The 19,911-nt window shown below is 45.2% G+C and overlaps 1 protein-coding gene across 1 annotated transcript in view; it reads left to right on the top strand.

Moving 5' to 3' along the window:
• The first annotated feature begins 3,040 nt into the window (after positions 1-3,040).
• The window catches only part of PRMT3 (protein arginine methyltransferase 3), an 81,017-nt gene continuing 64,146 nt past the window's right edge, over positions 3,041-19,911 (top strand). Inside the window, exons 1-8 of the mRNA XM_080909154.1 lie at positions 3,041-3,166; positions 3,241-3,373; positions 4,934-5,016; positions 5,926-5,975; positions 6,714-6,816; positions 10,570-10,729; positions 11,721-11,862; positions 15,062-15,127. Coding sequence (XP_080765280.1) covers positions 3,142-3,166; positions 3,241-3,373; positions 4,934-5,016; positions 5,926-5,975; positions 6,714-6,816; positions 10,570-10,729; positions 11,721-11,862; positions 15,062-15,127 — 762 coding nt within the window. The 5' untranslated portion in view covers positions 3,041-3,141. The remainder of the gene's footprint in view (positions 3,167-3,240; positions 3,374-4,933; positions 5,017-5,925; positions 5,976-6,713; positions 6,817-10,569; positions 10,730-11,720; positions 11,863-15,061; positions 15,128-19,911) is intronic.

Raw genomic sequence — 19,911 nt, 5'->3', positions numbered from 1 at the left:
TGCTTGTATTTAGTGTGTGTGTGGTGCGTGTGTGTCAGAGAGGCCAGAAGAGGGTATCAGATCCCTGGACATGGAGTTCCAGACCTACCTGTGTTTATACTAGGAACACATTGTTCAGGTCTTCTGGAAGAGCAGCAAATGTTCTTAACCACCGAGCCATCTTCCCAGCTCTCTGCAGCTGGCTTCTTTAACTACTCTGTTAAAGTACCCCCCACGTCCATGTATTTCTAGAGGTCTCCAGTTAACTTAGTATATTGTATATGCATAAAACTTAAACTCTGCGTTTCTCTTTTGGTCCAGGCTCCTTGCAATTGCAAACAGTGGCTAATCTAAAATTCTCAGATATTATACTGTGAAAGTCTCAGTGTGGGGCGCTTTTCTGTTCTTTTGGCGAAGGGTCTTGGGTAGCCCAGGCTGGCCTCAAATTCAATAAGCAGTCCACAATGACCTTGGACTTAGGATTTTTCTTCCTCTACTTCCCTAGTGTTGGGATTTTAGATTTGCCCCATTATGCCTGGTTTCTGTAGTGCTGGGATCGAACCCAAGGCTTTATGCATGCTAGGTAAGAAGTCTACCAGTGGAACTATGTTGGTGATATACATGAAACAGGCAGGGAGGAGTCTATCCAGAGGAACACACTGTGCCAGTTCCCTCATGGGGCAGGCACAACTCCTGTGCTGGGGGAACCAAGTAACTTGACTTCAGTGACCATCTGTTGTCCCGATCACACTTCAACTTCTGGTGGACACTGCTAAGTGAATATCATTCCCTGTAGTTTGGGTTTATATTCTTGGAAGACAGTGGACATTGTCAGTGGTAAGTCCTTCTAGAGCAGCTGGGATCTTGGCATGCAAGCCTCAAGGAGACAGCTGGATGCAGGCCTGTAATCCTAGCACTGGGGAGGCTGAGGCAGGAGCATCAAGGTCTCCCCGGATTGTATAGTAAAACCCCATCTCAATAGAAGTTTTCTTCCTGCTGGCGGGGTTCTCCTGTGGCTGGGCTTGGAGGAACCTGGATGCATTTCCACCATAACAGTCTTGGGCTTTGAGAAGTCAAGCAGCCGTTGGGGATACTCATAAGAACACACTGAGTCTTGCCGGCTCTGAAGGTGGCTAGACTCAGTGGCCAGCTTTAAACTGCTCTCTACTGTTTCTGCACATCAAACATGTGAGAGTAAGCCCACAGTCAGATCTCAATAACAGTAGAATGATGTCTGGAAGGATCTATCTTCATGTGTAGGGGAGAAAAATAGCCCATGCCCAAGCCCGACGCTGCAGCGAGATGTCAGCCTCAAGGAAGGTTCTGGTCCACTCGCCTTCTAGACTGGCATAGCTGTTGTTGTCAACCTTTGGGCACCACTATGATTCAGCAGGTTCCCTCAACAGGAAAATGCGGTTGCTAGAGAAAGAAGTCTATGTAAGGAGAGTGGGATGGGCTCAGATAAAAGAAAGGCCGTACATTCATGATTTTATTCAGCAGGTGCTAATCAAGATGGTGACAGATCAGTGAGCAATCTGCTAGCCAAGGGGGTCAGCAGGTTTCTGGCAATGCCCTTGGATGTCAGGGAGCTTTAGAAGGTGACACGTGATAGGTTCTGTCCCATTCTGTGAGCTGGACTGTGGAGTGTGGCGCTTAGGAAAGGAGATAAAGAGGAGAGGGAGAGGAGGGAAAGGAGACGGGAAAGATATAGATGGTAAACAGTAAGAAACACAACAGGCTGTGTCTGGAATAACACAACCCGTTTTTTAGAAGTGGTGATGTGACTAGGAAGAGGGGTGTTTTGGTGTCTTTATTCCTGTGACCAAGACAACTTTCATAAAGGAAAACATGTCATTGGGGCTGGCTTACAGTCAGAGGTTCAGTCCATTATCGTGGTGGGAGGCATGGCAGTGTGCAGGCAGACATGGTGCTAAAGGAGAGTTCTACCTCTTGATCCAGAGGCAGTAGAAGGGGACTGGACCCTACACTTCCTGGAGCTTGAGCATAGGAGAGCTCAAAGCCTGCTCCCACAACGACACACTTCCTCTAACCAGGCCACACCTACTCCAACAAGGCCATACCTCCCAAAAGTGCTAGTCTCCAAGCATTCGAACACATGATTCTGTGGGGGCCACATTCAAACCGTCATGAGGGGTAGGAAGACTGTAAGAGGTTGGGAGGACTGGAGGGAAACTCTTCTGGACATACTCCATTCATAAAGCTAGCAGCTGGGGTTGCCTGCACAAGATAAGCCAGTAAACATTGCAACATGGAGGGGCTGGGGATCCTAGCGCACCCACTCCCAACTGAGGAGCCACGGACAGTGGTTGTTTCTCAGAAAGGGAGCTTCCTTTAAGGCTGTAGCTTCTGGTAGGTAGTCCCCACACCCAGAGTATGTGGACCCCAGAAAGTGGAATCCATTTTTAAAAGGCTACAAAGGTAAGATTCAGGGACATGGGAGTGGACAGATCTGAGAGGAATTAAGGAGAGGGGTGGAAAGTATATGACCAAAATACACTGTATGAAATTCTCAATAAAAATACTTTTTAAAATGGTGATGTGTGCAAATTCCTGTGGGGTGGGGGAGAGGAGGAACTGCCCACCAAAGAGCTTCGGTGATCAGCAGTACGCTGGCTTGAGGGTGTGCATGGTGGGAAGCCGAGCTGAGCTGTTTTTTGCTCAGGCAAATTTTTTTAGGCGATTTTGCAGGCCCAGTTGGCCATGTCCTCAAACATGTCACATGCAGAGTCCAGTCTCAGCTGCAGCTTGGAGGCATTACCTACCCAGAATTACTGCTGCCCATCTGCCTGAGGGAAAAGGCTATGGTTCTCACTTTACCACTTTAGCACTCTTAGTAGGGGTACAGATTAATGGAGCTTCCTGGTCTTCCCTTGAGCCTCCGAGCCTGGCCTGCACTGGCCACCTCTGCCGCCAGAGGGCGCTGTGACAAGTCGCGTTCAACCTTGTAAGCTCTGGCTGCCTCGGTTGCGTAAGCGTCCAGGCTCTGGAGCGGCGCCCCGCCCCTACGCCCACGTGACCCGGAAGCGCTCTCCTGCAGGTTCAAGCTCCGCGAGTGGGTTGCTTTGGGGCTACCGCGCGCCCGCGTTCGCTCGCTCCCAGCCCCGGTGCCGCGCTGTGCGGCCGCGCGCTTGGTCGGCGGCCATGTGTTCGCTGGCGGCGGGGAACGGTGGGTCCCTCGCGTGGGGCGGCAGGGCAAGGGTGGGCGGGTGCGGGTCCCGGTGCTCACGGTGTGCTCTGCAGGCCAGGGCGCCGAGCTGGGGCCGGAGCCCCTGGAGCTGTCGGACAGCGGAGACGACGCGGGCTGGGAGGACGAGGACGCGGACGCTGAGCCCGCGCACGGCCGGCAGCACACACCCTGCCTGTTCTGTGACAGGTTCGTGCCGGTGTGGGAAGCGCGCCGCAGCGCGAGCGAGCACGTGGCCGGCTGGAGGGCCCGGCCCGCGCGTGACGGCTGATTGACAAGGGGCTGCTCACGTGGTTTGGGGGGCGGAGCCGGGAACCGCTCTGGGTTTGCCTCTGCTGCACCCCTTCTCCCTCCAGATACTAAGCCAGGCCTGGAGGCTGAGGCAGGAGAATGGTCATGAGTCCCAGGCCAGCCTCAGTTACCTAGCTAGACCCTCTCGGAAACACACAGAAAATCTGAACTCCACACCTTAGTCCTAAATCAGGGATGGAGTCCTTTGATTCCATGAAGACACAGTCTGGGTGGTTTTAATTCTGTTCCTGGGCTACCAGACTTTGAAAGCGCGTAGTCTGGAAGAGCGCTTCCATTTCCTCCCATCCTATAATATGACCAGTAATGTTCTCATGTAACATTCAGTCGAGCCATTTAAACAGTCCTAGATCACTTCCATGATTGAGGGAGGAATAAATGCCCCTTTGTACTTAAGGGAAATGAGGCTGCAAGAGCCACCAACTTGTTCAAGGTCACGAAGCTGCGGTTTATGTTTCTAGGGCACACCTCTTTTCACTTAAAATCCTACATCTTAGAATTGAAGTGACTTTGTTGAAAAAGGGGTGATTGACATTGGCCAGCGCTGCTGAGCTCCCGCCCCCAGTGTCGTGTATGACGCTGAGTGGTGGCGTATTATCGTTTCTAGGTGGCGCCTCATTGGAGAGGAGGAATGATTGCACACTCACATTTATTGAGCATCTGTGGTGCAGTGCTCTGTGATATGACCTATCTTGGCAAACATTTGTTGAGAGTCGCCTGTGTGCTAGGCATACAGAAGAGAAGTGTATATTCCTTCCTGTCCTTCGGTGTTGGAGGTTACGTACAAAAGAAACGTTGTTATCCCTCACGCTGTAATGCAGGTGCTGTGGGACAACCCAAGGTCGCCAGATATCTGGCACATTGGGAATGCACCAACTGTGTAATTGTGCTTTGTGTCTAAAAACGCTATGCTGGGTTCAGAGGGAGAAGAAAGGCTCGCTTAAGCAGGGAACTGTTGTGACTTGAGAGAAAACAAATATGTCAGAGAGAGTTTTTTTGTTTTACCCAGAAGCCTCTGGGTAAATTTGGGGCGTTCGCTGTTTTATAAACCGACTGCATTGTAGTGCAGGAGAGAGGGAGCACCTCAGTGGACCCATGCTAAGGTACCCCTCTGAGGAACCAGCCATAGGAAAGGCTTAGTATAAAAGGGGGTTTATTTGGGACATGAAGAAGGGGATAGAGGCAGAGAAAGGGGACAGAGAAGAACAGAAAGAGAGAAGAGGGGGAAAGGCCAGCCAGGGATACATGGGAAGAGAGAGAGAAAGAGGGAGGGAGGGGGAGAAGATGGATAAGGAGGACTGGAGGGGCGGAGGGAAACCGGAGGCTGTAGCTAGGTAACTGGTGCGTGGGGCCTGGAGGAAGTGCTAACCTTCAGTATTTTGACATCCTCTGAGACTGTCCCAGGAGACTGTTCCACCAGGCTATTGCTTGTCTCTTCAGGTTGTTCACCTCTGCTGAGGAAACATTTTCACACTGTAAGTTGGAGCACCAATTTAATATTGATAGCATGGTCCATAAACATGGTGAGTATGTCTTAGAATAAAGGCAAGTTTGCTTGTGACATTTAGACTCAAATTTTATAAATTCCCAGACCTTTTTTATTCTTGTGAGTATTTCCCTAAAGTTGAGATCATGTGTCTTCCTCAGTTGTGAGGCAGGGCCTCTTCCTTGAACCTGGAACTCGCTGACTCAGCTAGTCTAGGTAGCCAGCTTCCTTGAACATCCCTGGCTTCTGCCTCCCAAGCATTGGCATTACAAGAGGCTCCCACCTCTGCCTGGTGTTCTTATGTGGTCCTGAAAATCGAAATTATGCCTATTGTGTGAGCGCTCTTACCCATTTTCCGCAGGTCTGAGATTGCTTCCCAGAACTCACACAGAGGTGGATGAAGACAGCCAATATACAGAGCTATTCTTTGACCTCCACTTGTATGCTATAGCATATCCTACAGACACATATCACACTCTCCCTCCCCCAGATACCCCCTACATACATGAAAATAAATACAAATATTTTTAAAAAGATTTATTTATTTATTATATGTAAGAGCACTATAGCTGTCTTCAGACACACCAGAAGAGGGCATCAGATCTCATTGTAGATGGTTGTGAGCCACCATGTGCCTGCTAGGAATTGAACTTAGGACCTCTGGAAGAGCAGTCAGTACTCTTAACTACTGAGCCATCTCTCCAGCCCCATAAATACAAATTTTTAATGAATGTAAAGAAGCACTTTAATACTTGTTACCTGTGGTCAGTTCTCGGATTAAATTTTTAAAAGTATCAAAATTGCAGTATCTAGTTCTTAATGCAGAATTTTGAATAATAAAGTAATACTTTAGAGGTCAGAAATACCTCATTGGAGGAGCATTTACAGATCAATTAAAGCAAATACATTGTGTTCAAATCAGTGAATTATCTTTTCTCTCATTTAGGACTTGAATTTTATGGATACATTAAACTAATAAATTTTATTAGACTTAAGGTAAGTTGGAAACCTAATAATTTTATTTAGAAATTTTTGGAGTTCATGGAGAATGTTACTGCGCTGACTGTTTAATAAAATATGAGCTGTTGCTTCAAACTAGGCATTTTCATATTGTGGGGATTGTGGCATGAAGAAAGAAAGTGCTTGTGAAGCTCCAGGTAGACATGTCCCCTGTCATGTCTAACTAAGATGATCCATACTGTGCAGAAAGCAATGTCAGATATCAGTAAAATCAATAATTTCTAGTCTGACTCTAAGTACTTTGGATATGCTTTTTCATTTTTTTCACAGTTTATTCTCTTTTTTAAATGTCTATTTTATTTTATGTTTATCAATGTTTTGCCTGCATGCCTGGTGCCTACAGAAGCCAAAAGAGGATGTTTGGATCCTCTGGACCATGGGTTAGAGATGATTGTGAGCTAGCATGTGGGTGCTGGGAGTTGAACCCAGCTGCTCAGTAAGGACAGGCTCTTATCCTCTCTCTTACGCCATTTCTCCGTCCTGCATTGTTTAAGTCTTTTCAAATGTTTTGTTCTTTGTCTTATTGAGCTGGTGTCATTCTCCCTGCGTCAGATAATAAAAGAATGCCCAGTAGCCATTTAAAATGGCTGGTAAACACAGGTGCACCAGTCTTGTGCAGATTTGAGTTCTCTTTCGCTTAAGTTCCCCACTCTTTTTTTCGGGAGCTTTGTCATTGCATACAGTGAATACAGCGTGCTTTATCTTCGTGCCCAGAATCCTACTGTTGAATATATGAATTCCATATACAACCCCGTGCCCTGGGAAAAAGATGAGTACCTGAAGCCAGTGTTGGAAGATGATCTTTTACTTCAGTTTGGTAAGATGAACCTTCTCTATCTGCCTTAGCCAGCCTCAGGCCATTTGTTAACGCCGAACGAAGCAAAGAGTGCTATGAGAATGGACCCTAGCCCTTCCCCTTCAAGCGGTGATTTTGCTTTCCATCTTTATGTGGTCAATAAAACAGTAGATGATTCTGATAATAACCGGTTTGTGAATTTTAAGTTGGCCACTGTTCTGGGAGGTGTGATGAAGCATCGCGCCAGCCTGTCTCTTCCTGGCATGTGCTTCCTGGTTTTTCCAGTGCTGCACTGTGTCTGCCCACTTTATGGTTGCAGTTACAGGGTTGCCTGTTGCAGTACCACAGTGCTCATGTTCAAGGAGACTGTTTATATACTTCTTCCTATAGCATCTAGTTAATATTTATTGTTAATTGTTAAATCTTTTTCTGCATTCGGTTTATTGATTATACTTTATGATGGAGAACATGGTCTGTAGTGGGTTTAGTTTTGGGCATCTTCTATAGATCCAAGATCCATCCTCCATGGATAAGGGCTTCATCTCTAAATCCAGGCTGTCAGTTTTTCCAGAATTGAATCACAGGTCTGGGTATGTAGCCGAGCTGATGAGAACTAATTCTCACTTTGCTCCTGAGGTATTCCCAGCCTCAGCAAAGCTGCATTCTTGATGTCCATCAATTGTCAGATTACAGATTGACCCTCTGATTCCAAACAGATCTACACAGAGTAATGTATTATAGCATTGTAGCTTGTTTCAAAACAGGGGAAGAAGCTACTACTCTCTCATAAGAGAGTGGCTGAGTAAATTGTGGGCATCCACAGTTGGAGCAGTGTATCTCTCTAAAGAGAACAGGCATCCCTGTGAACTCTCTGGAATGATTGTCAGAACTCAGTGCTTTGTGCAGTATGACCACACCTTCTAGGGGCTGGTACTACTTACTGCTTCTCTTTCCCGTTCAAGTTTGTAAGATTAACATCACTAAATGGTGATGCATTTTAAAGTTAAATTATGACTAACTTTTATTGTAGCAGAAATAAAACCAAGTTTGCCCAATAGCTCGAATTTGGAAACAAAGTACAAAGTAAGGATTTGCATTAGTTTTGTGGTTGCCGAGACCAGATACCCAAAAGATGCAAATAAAGGGAGGAAAGACTGGCTGACCATTTGAGAGGATCATTCCACACCGGCAGGGAAGACATTGTGTAAGCAGCTAGTTACATTGGGTCTTTATCAGTAGGTGTGGAGAGGGTAGCAGGTGGGCTTGGGGTAAGGCTGGAGAGGGGGCACAGAGGTTAAGAGCACACAGTGCCAGTTCTGTCCCCAGCATCCAGATGCAGCTCACACCCAACTGTAACGCCTGTTCCAAGGGCTGTGATGTCCCTTCTGGCCATGGTGTGTGTAGTGTACATACGGACGAGCTGACATACGGACGAGCTGACACATACACATAAACTTAGAAGCTTGTTTTCAGTCTCCCAGTAGCTCACTTCCCATAGTGCAGCAGCTGGGGATTGAGTGTTCGAACATATGAGGTAACTGCTGTCTGGGTGTGGGTGGAGGTTAGTGACTGCTCTGTGTGTGCTGGGCTCAGCTTGGGCTCTAGTCTCCCAACCTTGAAGGAGCGTCTCCATAAATATCACTGCAGAGCCTGAACGGGGTGGGTACTGTCCCCAGTGCTGCAGAGGAAACGGTGTCAGCAGTGTTTGTTGCTTTAGGTCATCTTAAAGTTAATGAAATCTGCTGCTGATTCTCAGATTTCTTAAGACTCACTGGTTTCATCACTGTTTGCAGAGTTATATCTACACTAGAAGTTAATAATGAAATTTTTAAAATTGAGATTTTTTTTAACCTAAGATTTTGGCTGCATCATAGGATCAGCGGTAAAATATTAGTGTCTTGCCTGGGATGGTAAGGTGTTAGATATATAGAAGTCATTATCTGTACTCTGTCCACGAGGAATGACTTCCCTTCCTTAGCTGGTGAAGGTGTGACTGAATGTGACCTTCTGGTATGCAGGGTTGTCATCCTGTGAATGAAGACTTTTTGAAATGGCTGTTGAAAGTCAAGCAGATTAGCATCCAGCAGTTTACTCTCCATGTTTATGTGTGATAAGAGCACTTCACTCTGCCCTGTCGTGTTGGGTATTGGCACGTTTCACATGTTCACCAAGGCATTACCTGTGGTCACACGGTTGGTGGGATGTTCTGAACGTACTGGTCTGAAGTGAAAGCTTACAGTCCTGGCCCGTGGCAGCACAATTCTGTCTCTGTCAGGTCTGTTTTGCTGTTGTTTGCTTGTTTGTTTGTTTTTTTCCCCCACAGCATTTTTATTGATTCCCTGGGAGTGTCACATTATGTGTCTATCACATCCCTTCCCAGTCCTATGCTGGTCCCCTGCTTGTACCTTCCGTACCCTGACCCCTCCCACCAGAAGGGGTTGAACTGAGTTGTCCCCCTCCCCCTCCCACCAGAAGCCTTTCGCTGTGGAGAGCTTAAGAGTCCCTTTTTTTTTTGGTTGCCTGCTATTTATTTATTTATTTATTTATTTATTTTTAATGGGTAGCAGAGGTATGGGGAGGGAAGAGGTGGTAGGAGTTGTCACAGAAGCCTTCCATGTCCCTCCCTCTCAACTGTGTGTTTGCAGTCAGTGATATCACAAAACTAGCAAAAGTAGTCCAAGTAGCCCCTGTGCTCTTCACAGTCTGGGAGACTGGGTCATGGGCTTCCATACAGTTACTGGCAATAACACAGGCCATGAGCACACACCACCACTCACCTGCTGTAGGACTATGGTCCCAGACAAGGCCCTTGGAGGCTTCCTGAGCCCTGGACATCACCATGGAATCGGGAAGCAGCTCAGGCCACTCAGATCAGTATGACCCCCAGCGGCAGCATGGTCTTCTTCAGGCTGCCGGACACACCTAGGACGTATGCAAGGCCTTTGGTGCTAACTTGGACCATGTACATCAACACAGACCCCAGTAGGGCGTCGGACCCAGGTGTGGCCCCTTTTGGCAGCAAGGAACTGGATATAACCATGGCCTCAAGTGGTAGCACAGGCTACTTACATCAGTATGCCCCCCGGCAGCGCAGCCTATGGACGATGTGTCTTCAGGCTGCAGCACAAACCATAGACACCTACGTGGCCCTTGGTGGTCATATGTACCACACACATCAACATGGCTCCCAGCAGGGCAGAGCTGTGAGATCTTAAGCTTGGCTGGTTCACCCTGCTGCTGGCTCTTCTGCTACAGACCCACCCCCTGTAAGATCTGTTTTAAATGCACTTCTAAGTAGGATTTTTTTGTTTGCCCTTTAGTGCTGGCCTGTTTTCCTTCACAAACCACTGTGTTCATTCTTGTTCCCAGCAGGATAACCCATGAGTATAACTATATGACTTTGAATGGGTCATTTAGCTCTTTCGAAATTTATTTTCTCTGTGTCTGAAACAGGAAAAACTATTTGCACCTCAGGCTGCATTGAGCGTGAGATGTGATGTACTGTGCTCACACTTAAAAGCTTACAGTAAACACTAGCGTTCCTTCTTGTCTGGTTGGTTCAGTGTATGCATGCATGCGTATGTTCAGTTTAGCTAGCTAGTCAGAAGCAGACTGTCATACTCCAGGAGATCAAACCAAAGAACCTGGATACCAACTATGCGAAAAGTGCTTTAATAATTTTTCTCACTTGACCACGGTAGGCACTTAGGCCTGTTTGGTTCCAACCTGTGCCGCTGCGAGGCGGCCCGATAACGATGTTCGTTCACCCTGTAGATGTAGAAGATCTTTATGAGCCAGTGTCTACTCCCTTCTCCTACCCCAATGGCCTCAGTGAGAATACATCTGTTGTTGAAAAATTGAAGCACATGGAGGAACGGGCGCTGTCTGCTGAGGCTGCATTGGCTCGAGCGCGTGAGGATCTGCAGAAGATGAAGTAAGTACTTGTCCAGCCAAACCCTGCTTTGGGTGGCTCGCAGGATAATTGCTGGTAAGAGTGCCTGGGATGTTAGGCACTCAGTGTAGGCATTGCTTTAGGAGTATTAAAGACATGTAGCATTTCGTGGTGCATTGTAGACTTGCATATTTCTGAACCATAGTAACCCCATAATTGCTTTGCACGTGGCCCCTCTCATGGTTCTTTTAAAAAGTATTTGCTGCCTTTCAATTTTCTTGTTTGTCATTGGCTTCTCCACTTGAATTGTCCTAGTTTTTCAGAAATGGAAGAATTATCATTATTTTAGGTTTTGGAAAAACACGTTGAAATGTTTTTTACAAAGCCAAAAATTGAATGTGACAGTAGTGTAGAAGTTAAGCAGAGAACCAGATGGATGGGGAAGCTTTTTTCCACCGACAGGCATTCTGGGGTCCCTGGTTTCCTGGGGAACTTGTGGAGGTGGGCACAGGCCTTCACATGTGTATGTATGTCTCCCGGCTTCTGCCTGCTGGATGTGTAAGCTGCTTGACAGGATCTGAGTTCCTGTTTGGTGGCTGGCCAAAACGTCTGGTACCAGGGAGAGCAGAGTCTATCCAAGTTCCTACTTCCTAGCTCCACTTTCTGCCCTTTTGTCTTTCTCCCTCTGTGTACCTTGTAGATCAGTAAATATGTCAGCACCCGGGTGTGAGGACTGGAGTGGATAGGCTTTCCTTTTCCCCATATAACCCATTTCAGGAACATTCGAAGTTAAATGGACTCCATTGATTTAGATGCTTACAAAGGATGTTTAGAACAGTCGGGAAAACGGTTGATAAAATAGTGTATTGCTTCTGGCCCAGCAGGGGGCGCTGTAGGGCGCTTCAGCTAAAGAGAAGGATTTAAGATGCAGGGCACACCGCCCTTCTCCCCCTCCCCTTCCTCACCCTCCAGCCTTGCCTTTTCTCATGGTCCAATAAATCTGTCTCAAGGGTGTATTTCAAATTGATTACAGACAATTTGCGCAGGACTTTGTGATGAACGTAGATGTCAGAACCTGCTCCTCCACGACTACCATTGCAGACCTACAGGAGGATGAGGATGGCGTCTACTTCAGCTCCTATGGGCATTATGGGATACATGAAGAAATGCTAAAGGTTGGACAGAGCACATATGCATCAAATCTGCCAAAGGGAGAATCCTACTGAATAGGCATTTTCTTAATAGTCGTGTGTGTGTGTGTGTGTGTGTGTGTGTGTGTGTGTGTGTGTGCGCGCGTGTGTGCTTCCAAGATGAGAAGATTTCAGAGGTGTCAAGACCCCGTAAATCTTATGTATGTCAGCACTCGTCTTTCTTAGGAAGCCACTTTTTCCTTGAAATCGAACACTGGCACAAACAACTGCTTGATGGCTCTGGTCTTCCCAGTAGCATCTACAGTGTTACATGGTAATTAAATGTCAGGCCTAGTTTCTTTAAAGGAAGAGAAACTCGTTTGGTTTTTAATATAGCAATGCTGACTTGGTTTGCACAAGTAATAATCTTATAAAGTTTAATTTAAAATAGTTCTTACAGTATTTGTAGCATGACTTATAACCCACAAAATCACTGATCATATAAAAATGTTTCCTAATGTGGTTAGACCTGACACTTGACTCTCTTCAGTTTTAATAGTCACGGTGGTCATGTCTATATAAGATAGTAGTTTCTAACTTTACCTGCTGACTGTACATTTTATCAGATGTTACAGATCACCATAGTAAGAGTTTTAACTCAGCAAAACTTACTATACCTGACTAGCATAAAATAAACTAAATGTTAGGTTATAAAATTTACTAAAATTCTTAATGTTTATCTCCAGGAATGTTAGATGGTACCTTCTCTTTCCTTAAAATCCTTTTCTAAGTCCTCTCTCCAAAGACTAGTCTATGTAAAGGAAGCCCAAGGACTGTAAAAGAGTGTCATGCCATTATTAATGCACGTCACAGTTGCTGTCACCTGGGTGAGGCTGGCATAGCATTACAGACAATAAGTCTCACACAAGGAAGGGGTTTATGTGGGAGATGGGCTCGCTTCCTATTTGTGGTAAAGGAGAGCTCATCTAAGCCCAGCTGTATAAATCTGTCAGCTCAGTGCTGCGTGCCCTTTTGTTGTGGATCTTGCGTAGTCTTTTTCCAGACAAGTCATGGTCACTGAAAGCCCCTGCAATGGGAATGTGATTAGGGGAGACTGGTGTGCATAAAACGACTCTTGTGAATGTTTGTCAGCAACTAGAGAGTGACGTGTGGCCAGTGTAAGAGCCTGGGGTGTACATGGAGTCTTTACCCGAAGGGTTGCAGGGTCGTCTTTCCCTTTAGGAAATTCACTTAGACACTGCCATTGATTGTCTGTGCCTCAGTTTCCCTTCCTGTGGTGCAGAATTGCTCCTGGAGACATTGATGGGTTTGATATTGGCCAAGTTGGGAAGTAGGCGTGCCTTGGAACAGGCTGTCTTTCCTGTTTTTCACCAAAGAAGCTGTTAGCACAAATAAACTGTGTAGTGGTATCTTACTACAGAAAGCCTACTTGATTCAGACAAGTAATTTAAGATTGGGAAATCCCGAGGGTAAGGCTTTTTATAGACTGGTTGGCAGTTTTTCTTTGTTGTTGTTTTGTTTATTTTGAGAAAGGTTCTCTTGTAGCATAGGCTGACCCTGAATTTATGTAGCCAAGGATGACCTTGAGCTCATGACCTTTCAGCACCCACTGCCAGGGTTCATAGGATCTCAGGCATGCACTGCCACACTGGCTTGGAAATGGTTTTTAAGGTGATTTCTTTAGTGCTTTTCCTGTTCATGATTGTGGGGTTTTTTTCTAGCAAAACATCAGTTATTCAGCTCAGGCTCTGCTAGATACAGATGTGTGTGATGAGGGGCCACTGGGAAGAGCATAGCTCAGCCAGGTAGCATTGCATGCTATTAGGACTGCAGTTGGAATGCTGTTGATGAGTTAGACAGCGCAGAGGCGGCGTGATGGGGAGAGCATTCCAAGCTGCTGCACCTGTGACTCATGCCCACTCTGAGTTCTCTTGTTGCCACAGAAAATGTATAAAATGATATTCACTTAAAGGGGGGCATTTATTTATAATTTTTCTTTATTCTTGAGAATTTCATACACTTATACAATGACAACATAATTCTACCCACCACCTTTTCCCCCTAATTTGCTCCATTCCCAATGCTAATTGAAAATTAGTGACCACTCCCTGAAATTCCCACACCCCCTCCACTCACCCCTCTCCCACACATACATCTTTGGCCAAAAACCAAAGAGGAAATGGATTTTTGGGGAGAAGACCTTAGAGGGAGTTTTGGAGGAATTGTCCGTGTTGATGTAAGTTTGCTGTTCATTTTATGGGGAAGTGAGAAGACAGGTCACTGTGGCTTACATTACTCAGGGAAAGGTGACCAGGTCACACAGGCTAAGGACAGGGCTCAGACAGATGCAGTTGTTTGTCTGAGGTACTCTTCATCCTTATTTGGCTGGATCCATAAAATTGAGGCCCACAGGTAACAGTGGAGTGACTATTTTATTTTTTCATGAAAACCAAAGCTAGAATCTCTCTTGTAGTGGCACCAGTTTTTACCATATGCAGTTTTCCTTACTGGCTGCAGAGTCCTCCCCCTCCTCATCTGCAGGCTGTGCATGTCTGACTTAAGGGTGCATCTTGGTCACCAGCCGGCAGGAACATGAGGGTGCTGCGGGCCTGCATGCTCACGGTTCATGAGAGACTCCAGAGTGTGGAATCTGGTAGTGTGTGCTGTGCGGCTCACAGGATTTCCTTCTAGACCTACGGGCTTCTAGGCATTGTTTCCAAGTGCAGACATTTCAGTAACAAAGCAGTACTGTAGACGAGATAAGGATGTGCCTTTCTTAGAACTTCCTTGGTGTGGCCTCATGATCCCTGTGTACTTCACCTTTTCTTTTATCTGCTTTATTTTTTCTGTTCCTTGTTTTTCTGGAGCTCCCGTGCAGGGAGCCAGGCTCTGCTCAAAGGGTACCTTCACTTAGTTTTTATCATCTCTTGAGTCTTTTGGTGACCGGTGTGGAAGGGAAAATACACAGTTCAAACTAATGGCTAGATCTGATTGTCCACGGATACTTTTTAAATAAAAAAAAAAAAAATCTGTGTTGTTGCTATTTATGTTCTTTAGTGTTTTCTTTTAAAAGAAAAAAAAAAAAAAAATAAGTAGCTCAGATTTCCCGGCAGCATGTAGCTGTGGAAGCTAGCCCTGTGTGATTCAGCAGGATAAGTTCATAGAAGAATTCATTTGCTTAAACTGTGCCTGTCAACATGGTGGTTTGCTCTCTCTACCCCAGGACAAAGTGCGAACAGAAAGCTACAGAGATTTCATATACCAAAATCCACACATCTTCAAGGATAAGGTGAGTGAATGGGCATTGAGTCGTTGATTCCTGGGAGCTCTAAATGAACTGTTGTGTGGTGCTTCATCCTGATAACATAGATGCTAATGGGGCTGCCATTCAGGGCATCTCTTACAAAGCTGAAAGTCGTTCATTACAGGAACAGAGGGAGCTGTTGCCTATCCAATTAGTCTAAACTGCAGTTTTTGACTTACTGTAATTGTGTGTGGGGAATGTATCAGATGAACCCCATGGCAAAGTATACTTTTAATTAATATTCTGTGTTGAATAATTAAAAATTCATAACGTTAGCTAGAGTAAAATATAAAAGCTAGAATTTTTTTCTGTACTCTTTAGTCCCTTGTGAATATATCTCTTTATGGGGCATCTTGTTTTCTGTTTTAGTACTGTCTAATTTATTTAAAATTTTATTATATTTTACTTACTATTTCTTTCTCCCTTTTTTCTTCCTTTTAAATTGTTTATTGTGTATGGTAGGGTGGGCATATGTATACCACAGAGTGTGTATGTTGGTCTGAGGATGGCTCTTTACCATATAGATTCCACATTGCTGGGCTTGGCAGCAAGTGCCTTTGTCTACTGAGCCATGTCACTAGTCCTGTTTGTGTGTGGGTGAACACGCACTGGCATGTGCACAACTTGGAGCGAGGATGGAGTTCAAGGACAACCTGTGAGAGTCTGTTCTCTCCTCCACTACGTGGTTCCCAGGGATCAGGTCCAAGCTTGCTGGCAGGCCCCTTTAGCTGGTAAACCATCTTGACTGCCATGTTCTTTATTTGAAAGGTACTCATATGCTTTGTGTGTGTTTGTATCTTTTTTGCTTTCTCTTTATGCACGTATGAGCGTGTGCACATTTGATTGTGTGTTTCTTTGTGTGTGCACCTGTGCTGTGTGTCTGTGGAGTTGTCTTCCTCACATGACCTTACATTTCCTTTTCCCATTCTGTCCTTTCCCTCCCTTTCTATATTGCTGAGGTGACTCAAAGTGTTTTTATTTGTTTTTTAATTAGACATTAACCCACTAATTTAGTTATACGTTCTGCCATCTGAATACCTTTGTCTAGAACTGTTCTTCCTTTAAGACTCTACATCGAGAGCACGTAGCCGTTTCTAGTTCTCACTACATCTTAAGCTGTAAGATATTTCCTGTGCTTTCTGTCTTGGAGGAGCAGAGAATAGAGACCTTCACCGTGAGAACCACCTTCGTGGCCCGCTTGCAGTCTGAGTGTTCAGATCCTTTCTGAATGACATTGCTACTGTCAGACCCTGGTGTCACTGAGGCTGTATAAATGCCATGGGGTTTGAAGAGGGGAGCTAGAGGTTTTCTCTCAGTGCCCTCTGAGCTAGACTGTTTTCTTATAGTAAGTAAGGAAATTCCAGAAAGGTTCAAATACTAGTTGCCAGAGGATTTTAATCTTTAGAAATACGTATTTGTAACTAGGAAGAGTTCTTAGTAAGTTCATGGACCTGTTCACCGTAGCTCTAGTTTCTTTGTGGCAGTGCTGTGTTTTTGTTATGTGTATGGGCTGGGAGATGGCTCAGTGAGAAAGCACTTACCACAAAAAACCCTGGGGTACTGGGGTTTTCATTCCCAGCATCCATATGGCAGCCCACCTGTGATCCAGGAGCATAGGAGGCACAGATGGGTTCCCTATTGCAAGCCGGCTAGTTAGACAAGGACCCTGCCCAGTGGGAGAGTGAGAGTAAGTCACCCAGCGCCAGTCTCTGGCCTGTATGTACAAACGTACATAAACATAAATGCACATCTGAACACACATGTGCATGCTCACATGCACACACATGCACACACAATCAAACATTCCATGTTTGCATTATCAGCAAACCATGGCAAACTCTGTGAGGTCAGTTTATGGCATTCTGTGCCTGTCACTGAGAGAGCGAGCCTACATGGGTAAGGACGGCAGTGAGCGCTGGTGTGAGCACCTCCTTGCTGCTTTGCCAGAGGCAGTAGCCATTCACTTGTGTGATGAGTTTTGCTTGACATTTGTGGTTTCTCAGAAGTCACTGTTATTAAAATATTTAGGTCTTAAAGCAAACTTAAGGGCATACTTCTTTTGTTACTGAGAATATCTGTCTGCAGTTTCTATCTCTGCACTGTGGCTGTGGCAGTAGAAGATGCAGTACCATGCATTTAAGTGCATTTGATACTGCATAGGCCATGTGTAACACCACAGAACTAGGGCTGTCTGCTCTACCTCTGATTTGTTTTAAGTTTAAACAGAGAGGTTGATCGATGTCTTCAGAACACGGAACTGAAAAACCCCAGGTTTTGTGTTCTGTTCTAGAGCTTGCAAGTCTTGTGCTGGAGAGAGGTAGTTAGGGTAGGACTTGTCACAGTGTGGCTACCCACACACATACATATATGGTTTTTGCTATGTGTAACTGTTTATGGGTCATTGTTTTAAAAGTCCATGAAATTGTACGTTTTTTTTCCTGTGTCTTATGACTGTTTCCTCTTTTATGTGCTAAGTAGACTTCATGCTGCAACACTAACTTCTGGGTCATACTTTGTAGTACGTAGGAAGTAGAGCTGTATCTTTCACACTATTGTTATGTTATGGGGGTGGTCTAGTAGTTACACATGCAAGCCTGGGTGAGTTTGGCTCTCCAGAACCCACATGAAGCAAGGTACAGTAGCAGGTTTGTAACCTAAGAGCCCCTCTGGCAAAATGGAGGCAGAGCCAAGAGAGTCCAGGAAGCTTTCCTTAGGTACACAGCAGTGTCTAGTTAAGAGCTGTTGTTCCAAACAAGGGCCACATAATGCTGTGGCACACACATCTTCACAAGCACACGAGAGCAGTTGTTTTTGTTTTAAACTGTGGGTGTAATTAAAAATTGACTTTTTCTTCCTTTCTGCTCCCCTCCCTATCTTGTTTCCTTTTTTAATATTGTTTCCATTCTCAAAATTCCTGTGGAGGCCATATGGTAGCTCAATTAACTTAACTTTGGATGATACTTAATCATCCTCTCACATGCTCATAATTAAATTTGTTTGGAGTCCACTGAAGAAATTCCCAGTCAGGTGCCGCCTTTATGCTGTTGGCTTCTATCTACAGTTAGGGTTTGCTTGTTCACTTGGTTTGTTAGAGAAGAGGAAATCAACTTACCTTATCATTTTATAGAATGCTATCAATTTATTTTGTTATTCTCACCACTTTTTCTGAGTCTGTTGGGTTTTGCCTGCCTGATCTCTCTGTTATCAGGCAGATGTAATTAACTACTAAAGTTCAGTGAAGAGTATAATGAGGCTCTGGAAGCACACTGACCTGTGTTAGAAGCCAGTTGTACGATTCACCAGCTTAGGGCTCTGAACATGTTTCTTCCTCTCTTCAGAGTTTACTTTCCTCATTTTAAAAGTGAGTATTAAATAGTGTGTGTGTGAGAGAGAGAGAGAAAGAAAGAGAGACAGAGAGACAGACAGAGACAGAAAGAGATCTGTGCCCTATGTCTGTCTGCACAGGCCCCAAGGCCAGAAGAGGGCCTCAAGTATCTATCTTCCTGTGTCACCACTCCCCACCCCCACCCCCATTCCCTGAAACATAGTCTTTCTTTGAACCTGGATGTCACATTTTATTGGCTAGGATGGAAGCCAGCAAGTCCCAGAAATCCCCCTGTGCCCTCTCAGAGCTGTGGTTGCAGGGATGCTTGCACACTGGGCTTGCTAGCATCTAAACTCCAGTCTTCATGATTGCACAGCACACACTTTTAACCACTGAACTGTATCTCTCCAGCCTGCAAACAGATTCTTAATTGACCTATGCTATGTCTATCTTAAACCTTTTTGTGCATTTGTTTTTATACAAATTATTCCTTATTAATATTTCTCCCATTTTCCAATGTCATTAAATAACAAATGACAAAAGTTGCTGTCTTAAGATTTATTTATTTATTAAATGTACATGAGTACACTGTAGCTGTCTTCAGACACACCAGAAGAGGGCATCAGATCTCATGACAGATGGTTGTTAGCCACCATGCGGTTGCTGGGAATTGAACTCAGGACCTCTGGAAGAGCAGTCAGTGCTCTTAACCACTGAGCCATCTCTCCAGCCCTGTCTTAATCATTTTAAATATACAGTTGAGTAGTAATCAGTCAAAATGCTATGGCCTGTCACAGCATTTATCTTCAGAGTTGTGCTCATCGTACAAAGCCAAAGCTCTACCCATTGGTGACTCCCCACTTCCTCTTCCTTCAGCCTCTAAAGGTCACAGTGATTCCTTACTGCTCTGACTATTCTCTGCACCTTATATAAGTTGAATCATAAACTGTCTCATCTCACATAGCACAGTGGCTCCAAAGACTTCACATTGGAGCATGTCTTAGAATTCCTTTTTAAGATTGGGTAGACTGATCAATATATACAGCTATATGTACCCTGTTATCCACTGATCAGTCTGGAGGTGCTCAGTTGACTTCCACACTATCTGTTGGGGATACTGACGCTGTTAATGTGGATGTTGAGATACCCTCTGGAACCTGCCCTCTTTGTTTAGAGGTGTGTCCAGGGGTGGGATTGCCAGATCCTGTGCAGTACCTTGTTGTAGTCCTTGAGATGCCACATAGGTTCTTTTTGTTTGTGTGTTTTTTGGTGTTTTGTTTTGTTTTTCTCTTCCATTTCCAGTCATGCAATAGGACTTCACTTCTGAGTGCTAACTCTGATGTTTGTGTTCTGTCCTAAACCATCTGAATGGGTCTGAGAGTTTCTTAAAGTTCAGATGTCCATTTCCCCAGTGACTGTCAGTATGGAGTATCTTGCCCTGATA

The sequence above is a fragment of the Micromys minutus genome (genome assembly GCF_963924665.1).
Source record: "Micromys minutus genome assembly, chromosome: 32".
Taxonomy (NCBI): Eukaryota; Metazoa; Chordata; class Mammalia; order Rodentia; family Muridae; genus Micromys; species Micromys minutus.
The sequence above is the reverse complement of the archived record's forward strand: the minus strand, read 5'-3'. Positions and strand labels throughout refer to the sequence as shown.